This window comes from Watersipora subatra, chromosome 6 (assembly GCF_963576615.1).
Source record: "Watersipora subatra chromosome 6, tzWatSuba1.1, whole genome shotgun sequence".
Taxonomy (NCBI): Eukaryota; Metazoa; Bryozoa; class Gymnolaemata; order Cheilostomatida; family Watersiporidae; genus Watersipora; species Watersipora subatra.
The window spans coordinates 19,904,788-19,917,040 of NC_088713.1; the positions used below are offsets into that span (position 1 = coordinate 19,904,788).

At 31.2% G+C, this 12,253-nt stretch overlaps 1 protein-coding gene across 1 annotated transcript; it reads right to left on the bottom strand.

Annotated features, from left to right (window-relative positions):
• Positions 1-1,097: 1,097 nt before the first annotated feature.
• On the bottom strand, positions 1,098-11,835 carry LOC137398100 (chymotrypsinogen A-like). Its single transcript, XM_068084208.1, has 8 exons — positions 11,787-11,835; positions 9,870-10,040; positions 8,789-8,961; positions 8,640-8,650; positions 6,093-6,198; positions 4,592-4,760; positions 3,513-3,649; positions 1,098-1,265 (listed from the first exon to the last, which is right to left on the bottom strand). The coding sequence occupies exons 1-8, from the start codon at positions 11,833-11,835 to the stop codon at positions 1,098-1,100; spliced, it is 984 nt and encodes a 327-aa protein (XP_067940309.1).
• Between the last annotated feature and the right edge of the window lie 418 nt (positions 11,836-12,253).

Consider the following 12,253-nt stretch of genomic DNA (forward strand, 5'->3'; position numbering starts at 1 on the left):
AATTTCTACAATTTAAAAATGTAAGCTATTCCTTAGTCTTCTAAACTCTCAATATGCTTGTTAAGTTTAGTCTGGTTTATAAATCATAAACAAAATATTTACAATATTGACCCGCTTTGGTTCTCACAAATTTTTTGGACCAACCGACCAACCAACCGACCACTATTATAAAATATTGAACTTATTTATCCGGGGATAGTTGCGGGTTGATATCAAAAGAGCCTATAGAATGTTATTCACATTTGCCATATATAATTAGCTGCGGTATCAAGATTGTTAGTCTACTTTCCTAAATTCTGACAGTATGAAGCAAAGAGAGGGCAACATTTACAAGATATGACAACTCTATGAACCGGGCATATGTACTTGTAAACCGTTTACAAAGTTAGCGAACTAACGATTTAAAATGCCTAGCCTGCAAACAGCAAGTTGGAGTTCAATCCTTAAAAAGGCAACCTGAGGGTAACAGAAATGACATTCAACCTTAAATCTCTCTGCAACTTGGCATGTTTCAACTTGTCAGGTTTTTTGCCACTGGACTCAGACGTGTCCAGCCAAGATTGCAGAGCTATTGCTTGTGCAACAAAGCTCTAAAACAATTAACATTAACACTGTTGATTCCAAATTAATTTTACCCAAACTTGATGAAGGAGGGTGAGGGGTTGGTTCATCGATTAGTTTGTAATGAAATCTAATTTAATAGATATACAAATGGGCGTGACTTAATCTTAATGGGCGTGACATACACGGCACTTAATCTCTTGCAAATTATAATGCGCATCTGTAAAACGTGAAGTGAATTTATTTCATAATGCTCAAAACTGCTTCAAGTTAGTTTGGGCAGATACAATTAAAAAAGGTCAAGGAGCTGATAGGTTGGACTGGGTCACTGGAATGTAGGCAACAATGTATTTTGGAGTTGTCGCTACCTGTTCTAGATATTCTATTTAGACAGCATCCTATTTAAAAATCTGTCACAAAAGTATTAGAAGAACACTATTTGCAGATTTATTTGATGTGAACCAATGTATCAAATTCATACAAATTCAGAAAACAGATCAAAGTCTATTTATCAAAGCCAAAGAAGAGGTCAAGGTCTATTTGCGAGACATGATTTTGTTATAGATCCAGTTGGTGTAGTAAGTGACTCTGGTGTAGACTCCAGGGTAGCCAGGAGTGGTGCAATCAGAGGTTCCCCAGCTCACAATACCAACCAAGTTTGTTCTTCCTGATCTTACGCATTGTAGGGGGCCACCTGAGTCACCCTGTAAGAAACATTATTATGTCAAAACTGCTGTAGGCTAGAGCAAATATCTCCATAGGATTATTTATATATATAAATCTCAAAGTTTGTGTGTGTGTCTGTTTGTGTGTTTTGGTTTGTCTAGCTATAGCTATTAGAAGTTTAAAAATAAAATATCTGTTTCATGCAATATTTGTTATCAGTACCTTCCATTCACCAGGCAAATATCTGACCAATAAAGCTATGTGAAATTGATGGAGTCATCGGGCGATGTATGTCGCTATGTGGGTGAAAATACGCTATGGCTTTCCATTACAACGCAACACAACTTTATCCTTGCTCTCTCGTAAAAGCAAGTGGTTAGCTCTTATTAGTAAGCGCACTCAAATTAGCCATGGGCATTGGGCCAGGCTAATGGCAACTACATCACCTGTCACTGTTTATGTGCAGATTTTTTAATACCCGTGCAAGGCCAGACATTCCGCTAGTATATATATATATATATATATATACATGTATGTATACTGTCCAAATGCCTGGCGTTGCATTTGTATCAAAAGTATTTGTATTAGCCATTGGCAATGTGCCATTAGCCTAACACATTGCCCATCGCTAATTTAAATTAGCTAGTAACCTATTGTTAAAAATTACGAATAAGAGCTGTGAGAGCAAGCATAAAATGGCATTGCGGCGTACACAGTTCAGTGTGCCAATTTTCACCCATTTAGCGACAAACTGAAACACACTTACTCACTTTGAGATCAATATATATATATACACATGTATACACTATATATATATATATATATATATATATATATATATATATATATATATATATATATATATATATATATATATATATATATATATATATATATATATATATATATATATATATATATATATATATATATATACATGTATACACTATATATATATATACATGTATACACTATATATATATGTATTCCTTTATTAGCAATAATTTCATTTCAAATAAAAATGTTTTTCAAGTTATGCCATACAGCAATTATAGTAAAACAAACTACAGTATAAAAAGACATCAGTTTACCACCAAAATCAAATAAATAGTTTGACATATACTACAGTTTGTTTAAACTGTTCAACAGTCGATAGAAAACCTGACAGTAAATGCTTCGAGTAACAGCACGCAGTATCAAAACAGATATATTATGTAACATTGTCTGACAAACTAAACAACTAGGAACATTTACTATGATAAGAGCAGTGTTTGCTTGTCCGAAATCATGGTTCAAGGTCGGCAAAAAAGATTGTATCTTATGGGATTCGAACTCCCAGCATTTGGTTTTTGTAGACTAGCACTCTAATACCTGCACAAATTGAACGCCTTTATACATCGCTGAATACTTGTATGTATAGTCATTACACCTAACAAAAATTCACGACAAGATACTACACTGCCATGGTAATAGTAACAATAACAAAAAGGTTTTTATTGTACACTACTATCCTGGCAGTCTGGTGTGTCGTGAGTGATAGTCAGGTGTTATAAGTAACTGCACAGTTGATTGGTTTGAGTGATAAAATGTTGGTTCACCAAGCTGATAGTTGCAAGTGCAAATCCCATTGAAAGCAATCTTTTTTTCCAACACTCAAAGTTTGGCCTCAAATAGATGAACATGGCTCCTATTACAGTGCAGACTCTATTGCATAGACAAAAAAATTGAAGGGTAGGATTCATTGATATATGGATATAAATATATATTTGTGACTTACTCGAACATTTACTAGATAAGGTGTAAGGTAAGTTATTTTATATGTTATTGTTTTTTTTGACATTTAAAAGCTTATAAAAATTGGAATATGGTTAATATACTTTACTTACAAAACTATAATGTTCCAAAATAACTAAAAAGTTGCATGCTGAAATTACTTTGGGCGCAGATTTAAAATTAACTCAAATATTACATTTTAGAACATTCTAGATTTATGATGAAAGTTTTAGGTGCTGAGGTGAGTGTAGATAATGAGTTGACCATAGAGAAAATAAAAGTTTTAAGTATCCAAAAATTTAATTAAATTATTTGTTGAGGTCAGAGGTTAAACTGTGTCACGAAACTAGCTTTCAGCATCACTAAATTTTGCAGTTGTTGTAACTTGAAGACCAAATTTTACAAAAAGCCTTTTTTACGGCCACTAAGATGATATAACTTTACTTTTCTGCTGCTGAAATCACTAGTCTGAACTACTATTCAGGGTGTACATAAAAGATAGAATTACTCACGCTGCATGAGCCGCTGCTTCCATCAGAGTTACAGATGTTACCATCAGAGATGGAGTTTCGTCCCCAAGCGTCCTGGCAGTCAGCATTAGTCCTTATATCTGCTCTGATCTCCTGGAGAATGTTTTCATTGGCTGTGCCTGCAATAAATGAGGTTCGATTGGCTATTTATCAACAAATCTTGTACTAACAGTGCATCAATTGGTTGTGGGTGAACCAATGACAGGACAAATGACTTATATTAAATTTAAAAAAATTAGCTATAAAATCGTTTTGAAAGCAAACACATTATAGCCTTTAATGAAAAATACAAAAAACTATTTGCAATAGAATCTTCTGGATCTGTGCAATGATCTGTGCCTACTGTTAGTAATGGCTGAAGCTAACAATGATGACAACTACAATGCAAATTGTAGTAACAATAATGATATTTGTCATCATTTTAACAAAAACATTGCTTTTAATTCGTGCTTGGCAACATTTACCTCCTTTTTAGTGGTATCTTTTACACAGATATCAATATATCAATTACAATATATCAATATAAAATTGACAGCGTTGTTTTTATTCTCTTTTCATCAACAATCTAACTACGATTTTTTTGTCACAAAAACTTATCTAAGCAATATGTTTAACAAATGCCACGCAGTGTTTGCTTAGATAAAAGGCGTGCCATCTTTCTAAAAAATTGTAGCAAAAGCTTTTTCTACAAACAGATCAAGCGAGTGAGAATTTCATTAGAGATGAACGTGCGCCAAAACTCAGAAGCTTTTATCAAACAATATTGGTATTTTTCTATCATTTGCAATAGTTTTTGATGTTTGAAGCCATCTAACTGCCAGGATGTTTTAAAATTAAAATTGACAAAACTTGATCGCACTTAAAATGCTCAGAAGAAAAAGATGTGTCCAAAAATCGACTAAAATTCTGCGCAAGTTTATTTTTAATGGTGGTGAATAAATTTTCTGTTATGCTGTCTTGTTGCAAATAATTGAAATTAAATATAAGAAGGAATAAAGGTTTTACTTGATCTCTAAATAAAGCTCAGTAAACTAGCCTATGTTCCATGAACCATAACTGACCCTTAGAGTCTCCCCATCCCGTGACCCAACAAGTATCAGAACTAGTGAACTCATCAGAAGCCTTAGGCAAGCATGCTGTCTGTACAGCATTTCCAAGGGTGACTGGCTGTGCGAGCCTTAGAAGAGCAATGTCATTGGGCCAAGGTGATCTGTCAGAATAGCTCTCATGCTACAAATAAAGTGATAAAAGAGGTGATAAAAAATTAATAACTACATTTTAAGAAATAATACAAAAACAATACAATAATATATTATTATATAATAGTATTAGAAGTGTTGATATAAACTGAACTGGCGAAATGAGACAAAATCATATATAAGTAGAGGTTTCACATAGTAATATGTGTCATATACTATATCATATAATGTCATATACTACATCATATAATGTTATATACTAAATCATATAATTTCATGTACTACATCATATAATGTCATCTAGTACATCATATAATGTCATATAGTACATCATATAATCTCATATACTACATCATATAATGTCATATACTACATCATGTAATGTCATATACTACATCATATAATGTCATATACTACATCATATAATGTCATATAGTACATCATATAATGTCATATAGTACATCATATAATGTCATATAGTACATTATATAAGTAATACATTATACTAAACCAATAATGTAGCTTTTTTATCATTAATATAGTAGTTCATAGCAGTAATTTTGTATTCTACATCAAAAGGAAGTATTCTAGAATAATAGTATAACATTTTATATTGTTATCACAGCATGTCGAATTAGTAACACGTTATTCTGTATTAAAACATAATATTTCATATTCGCAACATAATATTTCATATTAGTAACATAATATTTCATTAAAGTAACATAATATTTTATATTAGTAACATAATATTTTATATTAGCAACACAAATACAATGATAAATAATAACTCTCACTGTTATAACAATAAAACTTGTGTAATATGGAACTGATAAATACTATTGGCTAGAACTGGTTGAAAGTGATAATGGTAAGAATAATAATTAGTAATAATAATACCAAAAGGATAACAAAATATTAATAATAATAATGATAATAACATAATAACAATATTTATAATAAAGAAAAAGTTGAAGTAATAATAGAAAAAAAAATAATAGAAAGAACAACGATGCATCAGGTTTCTTTAAATTATACATAAAGCAAACAATACTAACAAGTACGCTGTAAATGATAGCGACAACAATAATATTTGTAATAATAGAAACCATACTAATAATACATACTATTATAATCATTTATAACTAATAGATAATAACAAAAATAATAATAATAGAAATAATTATGATAAATAACAAATATATAACTATTAAATACCTTCCGTAGGGTTATATAAATTATAACAAGAAAAGTACTAGATATCCGAGGAAGTTCCATATTAGTAATATTGTATTCTATATTATTAAATACTATTATTTGTTTTAAGAACTAAACAAGAGCACAACTCCTATAAAAAGCTCACCTTGACAATCTCAGCGATTTCTCTCTCAACTTCTCTTCCACTGTCCTGGTTTAGGCGGTGCTCACCCAAGACTACTTTGAAGTCAGATGGGCTGTCCCAGCCACTTCTGTTAAACAATATTTAGATCAAAAGTGACTACTCCATATTTCACAGAGGTACACTGAAAACATTGGCTTTCATAAGATAATATAAAAAGATAGCTTGTAAATAAATGAATAATAATTAGAAATCTTAACTTTGATAGCAAATAATGATGATAATAAGTATATTTATAATATTGGTGCTCCAATCGACCTATCTATTTAAATATCTATATATTCAACTATCTATCTATTTAACTATCTATCTATTTAACTACCTATCTATTTAACTATCAATTTAACTATCTATCTATTTAACCATCTATCTATTTAACTATCTATTTATTTAACTATTTATCTATTTGACTATCCATCTATTTAACTATCTATCTATTTAAATATCTACCTATTTAACTATCTATCTATTTAACTACCTATCTATTTAACTATCAATTTAACTATCTATCTATTTAACTATCTATCTATTTAACTATCTATTTATTTAACTATTTATCTATTTGACTATCCATCTATTTAACTATCTATCTATTTAAATATCTACCTATTTAACTATCTATTTATTTAACTATCTATTTATTTAACTATCTATCTATTTAACTATCTATCTATTTAACTATCTATCTATCTATTTAACTACCTATCTATTTAACTATCAATTTAACTATCTATCTATTTAACTATCTATCTATTTAACTATCTATTTATTTAACTATTTATCTATTTGACTATCTATCTATTTAACTATCTATCTATTTAACTATCTATCTATTTAAATATCTATCTATTTAACTATCTATTTATTTAACTATCTATTTATTTAACTATCTATCTATTTAACTATCTATCTATTTAACTACCTATCTAAATTTCAGTGTCTGTCTAGTTATAGCAATTAAAATCTAAGAATGAAAAACCAGCTTCGCAAAGGATACGATCCCATGGCTTGCAATTCTGATGACCAACGATCTAAACCACATCTATAGAATTGTTCAACTGACCGAAGACTTAGATGGCTGTTATGACATTCACTACACTAGTTAAGATACTCATGCGGGAAGTGCTTTGGGTTATTAACTAGCACAGTTGATCGTTACGCGTAACGTAACGATTATTAAGCTGGCTTAAAACACGGCTATTGTTTTCATAAAAATTCAGACTACTAGCTGAAGAGGTGAGCTACTCAAATTTTTGGGTAACATTTTTTATCTGTTCAATGCTGGGCACTTGGCTAATACTATAATAAGAGCAGTGACTGTCTATCGGAAGCATTGCAGATTATAAAACTAAAACAGTTCAAAAGCAAACACGCTCCTTCTATACTACTCGGAAGCCCCAACAATTTTACCCTCTTTCGGAACCCTAACGGTTTCCTGGATAATTCTCTATATACTTATTATTCATGACGATCTCCTACGGTACATGAGACTGCTGAGTGTACTAGTAGTAGTGCTGATTGTATCATAATAAGTGAAAGCCTTTTGCTTTTTAGATAGAATTTGGACACAAATTGCGATCAGTCAATGACAATGAACCACTGTAATATAGTAGTAAGAATAATGATACAAATAATAATAAAGATAATAATAGTAATAATAGTAATATTAATCAAACTAATCAAAATAATAAGAGCAATAATAATTATCATTACTATGCAATTATTAAAGACTAAGCTGTTAACTGTTTAGTCATTGGATAAAGCATGGAACACGTTGAAACCAATTAACAGCCATGAAAACTCTATACAGTAGTATTAATAAGAGTAATAAGCATACTATTAATATATCTAAAATGAAAAATAAATTTGGACCTCACTAATCCGATAAACTCATACTCATAAATCATTCTCAATTTAATATATTAAAACTATACTAATAAATTCCACTTAGTCATCATGTGTCTGTCTGTTAGCCAGAGTGAACGAGATGCAATTCTAAATTTTTTGAATGATTTTGTCCAAACTTTCCAGGCATCTGCTCCATGTATTCGGCAGAATTTCAAAAAATATTTGTTTTCAAAACTTTTTCTGGTGTCTGATAATCAGCCTTTTAAACATTCGTCTTATTAGAAACACAAGAATGCACCTTTATATACATTGAGGACAATTGATCTCAATTAATGCATTCATGGATTGTTATTGTGAAAGCGCTATACGTAGAAATTGCATTGAAAATCTACACTCCTTCTGCAAGCTAACTAATTGAAAATGGACAAAGCCACAGCAAAACCAAACCTAATGCTAATATAACTAAAACAACCGAACGCTCTCAAGTCCACAGCACTTATTCTGGCAAGCATGTGAGAGTTATGGCTCTTGTAAAGTGAATGACAATCTGATGGAAATTAGAGTAAAATCCATTTTCGCATTCCTACTTTCACTGTACGAGCTGCTAATTTTTACCTTTTGAGCAGCAATTTTATTAAAATCTCTGAGGTATTATAGACCCACCTCACCATTGACTTCAGTATTGATTATCAATATGAGGGTCACATTTGCTATATTTTGGAGTTGCCTTCTCTCCTAGCTGTAGAAATACCTGTACGTATAATATCGATTTTGGTTAGATATAATAGGAGCCATTTAACATGTTAGTATGCGTACCCAGAAACACAATGGGCTGCTGTCACAACCCACTCTGAAGTGACCAGGGTGCCTCCGCAGACATGCATGTCATAGTCATAGTGAAAGAGGCTGATTTGCCAGGGGTACTCATGCTCATTAGCATTTGCTCCGCCCACAATCCTGTTTCCCGTTGACACCCCACAGTTCTCTGAAACAAAGATCCCATAATGCAATGACATGCAACCCTGTAAATGACTTCAGAGCATATTCAAAATCAAAAGATAGGTCAAGTGTCGAAAATGAACAGTTTTTGTTGTTCATTCTGAGTATGAAACAGTAAAATAATTTTCCAGAAGGATGAAACATTTATCTAAATTCTGAGTGCAAGTTAACGTAACTAATATGGCTAAAGGAACTCCATCACTCAATGTAGGCAGGCAATTTGCTGACTAACGATGATTTTCAGTATGATAGAGTCAGATGAAAAGGAATAGTCTGAAAAATTTGCATTTTATCACCACAAAAAAGAAGATTGTTTTGTTTTGATTTACACAACTGTAATATTTGCTGCTATCGCTGTGATTAGTTTTTATGAGTTCATTTTGGGAGTTGTCTACTTAATGTTAATGTTTTCTGTCCTTTCCATGATGAAACAACTCTTTGGGTTTCATCTCATTGGCACACTTCCTTGTCTAAAATAGAAGCTTAAATGAAACTTGGTAGTAATTCACCCACAAACACGATCTTTTGCATTATTTCAGCTGCAATGAAAGTGATAACTTTCCAACTGATTTTAAAATGTTGAGATTATCAGATTTAGATTATCAGATTTAGATTATCAGATTATCTAGATCTGATAATCTTCCTAAATAGTTGAAACCTTCAAACAAGTATGACGACATTAGGTTAATTAACATTAGAAGTCGTTGTGAAAGCTTTATTAATTTTTCTAAAACTCACAGAAAATTTAATAAAGTTTAATAAATAAATAATTTAATAAATTAAATTTCTAAAATACCCTAAACATATTCCAAACACTGTTTGCAATATCTTTTAAATATTTCAATGTGAGCCAAATTGTGGTGAAATTTCCCTTTAAAACAAAATGACTCAAACCTTGTCCAGGGATGGTTGAGGGGTCAACATCGCCTACTGGTGGGTCTACGGGTCCAGAACCTTCTTGAAAGCAGCACATTCTCCTGTTGTTGCTACAAGTTAGACTAAAATCCCAGTCTCCATTGTCACAAGACCTTTTGCATTCTCCACCTTGTGACTCACATGTCGCCCCTGCAATTGTTATAACCTCAGGCTAAAGGGGAATATTCCAGAATATTCTAGTTTATTATAACAAAATGTTGATCTTTTGGCAAGTGTAAAATTATGAGTGAAGACTACTTTAAATGCTAATAAAAATACAAAAAATAATATTAATAATATAAAGTATAAGACAATAATTCATATAATAAAATAAGTAAATATGTTTTAATAGACTATAAAATACAAATACTAATACCAAAAATACTCAGTAAATATGTCTTTTTTATAAGTTAGGTAATACAAATGAGTTTGGTAACACATAGTAATCTTTACTATCTATATCCTCAATCTACCCAATGCTTATCAGAGCTTGAAAAAATATTACATCGTATAGGATTCGAACCTATTACATTCATTACAGGTTTCCCCAAAACCAGCACCAATTGCTCATTTTTAATGGATTGTAAAACTATTTTGAATATGGCGACTCTTTGTGCTTTATTGGCACACCTGATTATCTCTCACAGCAATGGTGACTCTTAAGAACTTTGTCCACCTGAAGCCCGGGTTGGAGATTAGTATAAAAGATTCCTTAGTGCAGGATTAGAACTCTTGACATGCAGATTTACATCCGATGACCTAACAACTGAGCTAATCCAATATCTTCCAGCCCATCCCAACAACATCCGCTTTATCCACACTTCTGTCGATCTCCCACAGTACATTAGACTGCCAAGGGCTTTAGATATTTATATTAATTACAATGTATTAATTAATGTAACACTACAAGCTCCAGATCTATTATAACTTAAATTGTAGAAGTTTTAAAAGAGGTGTCCAAGTTTAAAATGCTGTTAAATGACATCAAAAATATATACTTATTTGATAAAAAACTAAATTTTAAACAGCTAACTTAAGTTACATTGAATTAAGTACTGACACAAGGTATTTATTTAAATTGTTTGATAACAACAATAATTATTTGGTTTGAGAAAAAAAAATTATTTATGGGATAATATGTTTTTATAAATGTTTTTAACTAAATGGATTTTTGACTATATCCTCAGAACCATTTTAAATGTAAAGAAATGTTTATAAAGCTAAAAAAAAATGTAAAAGTGAAATAGCAAACTTTTGCAATTTTAGAAACTTGCATTATATGTGAGATTATTTAATTTTAATTTTGGCTATTTTAATAAAACAGAACTAATTAAAAAACTTAAAAAAAATCAGAATTGTTTTGTCAATAGTTAAAAAATCACTTTATAATTTTTTAAAGTTTTCAATGAAATAAATTTGAATTTATTTTGTTACAGAAACATTTTTAAAAACTTAAGAGAACCGTTTTTAAGGGAACAAAAAATTTACCTGCAAAGCTTTGTAGTACACCAGGTATGAAAATTTTTTCAACATCCGGCAAAGTCAAGTTTAATAAAACAAATGATATATAAATTATACATTCTAGTACCCTGAAAGTGCAGTGTGCTGTGAGAGATTGTCAAATCTAATAACTAACTGATTGATTTTAGATCGTGTGCTAGAGCGCAGGTGTTAGAGGGGCGATCTATAAATTTGAATGTCGCGAATTTAAATCCAATGTGATGCAACCTTTTTTGCAACAGCCGGGCATGACTCTTATTGTAGTAAAGATGGCCCACCAAGCAGAAAACTGTGAGTTCAAATCCTGTTTGATACAATCTTTTTCAACATTCCACTATGGCGATGGACAAACAGAAAAAAATGCAGATTCTGTATCATATATATAAACTGACTTACCAAAAGCAAGAGCAATTAAAGCTGACCCAAGGATAATCTTGAACAACATTTTGAGAGATCTGGCTGATCAAAGCTGGCAGCTGACAAATTGACATGACTTTTATACACAGTCGTATCAGCATCTTCAACCTTCTTGACAGATAAACAATAGCCTAAGGGGCTTCAACAGTGTTATACATATTTGAGGGTTATATAACTATAACATTCTTAAGAATAATTTTAGAGAGTACTTCATGGAAAATGAAAAATTTGGAAATTGCATTGCCTGTGGACCATGGAGAGGTTGATTTGTGGCGCCGGTGGGGTGTCAGTCTAGCAAACCAACAGTTGAGAGTTTGAAACCCATTGTAGTTAATCATTTTTCCTCTAATTGTGATTTCCAACAGGTAGATGGAGTAACAGACTGGCAATTCAGGGTGTCGTAAGAGGTCATTAGTTATGGTAACTATACATGCAGTCCTTTTGTT

Bases quoted from the DNA above. Each gene is read 5' to 3' on its own strand.
- LOC137398100 (XM_068084208.1), bottom strand. From the start codon at position 11,835: ATGTTGTTCAAGATTATCCTTGGGTCAGCTTTAATTGCTCTTGCTTTT. The intron at 8,962-9,869 runs GTTTGAGTCATT...TCTTTGTTTCAG, and splicing joins CTCAACCATCCCTGGACAAG to AGAACTGTGGGGTGTCAACG. The intron at 1,266-3,512 runs GTGAGTAATTCT...TGTTTCTTACAG, and splicing joins GAAGCAGCGGCTCATGCAGC to GGTGACTCAGGTGGCCCCCT.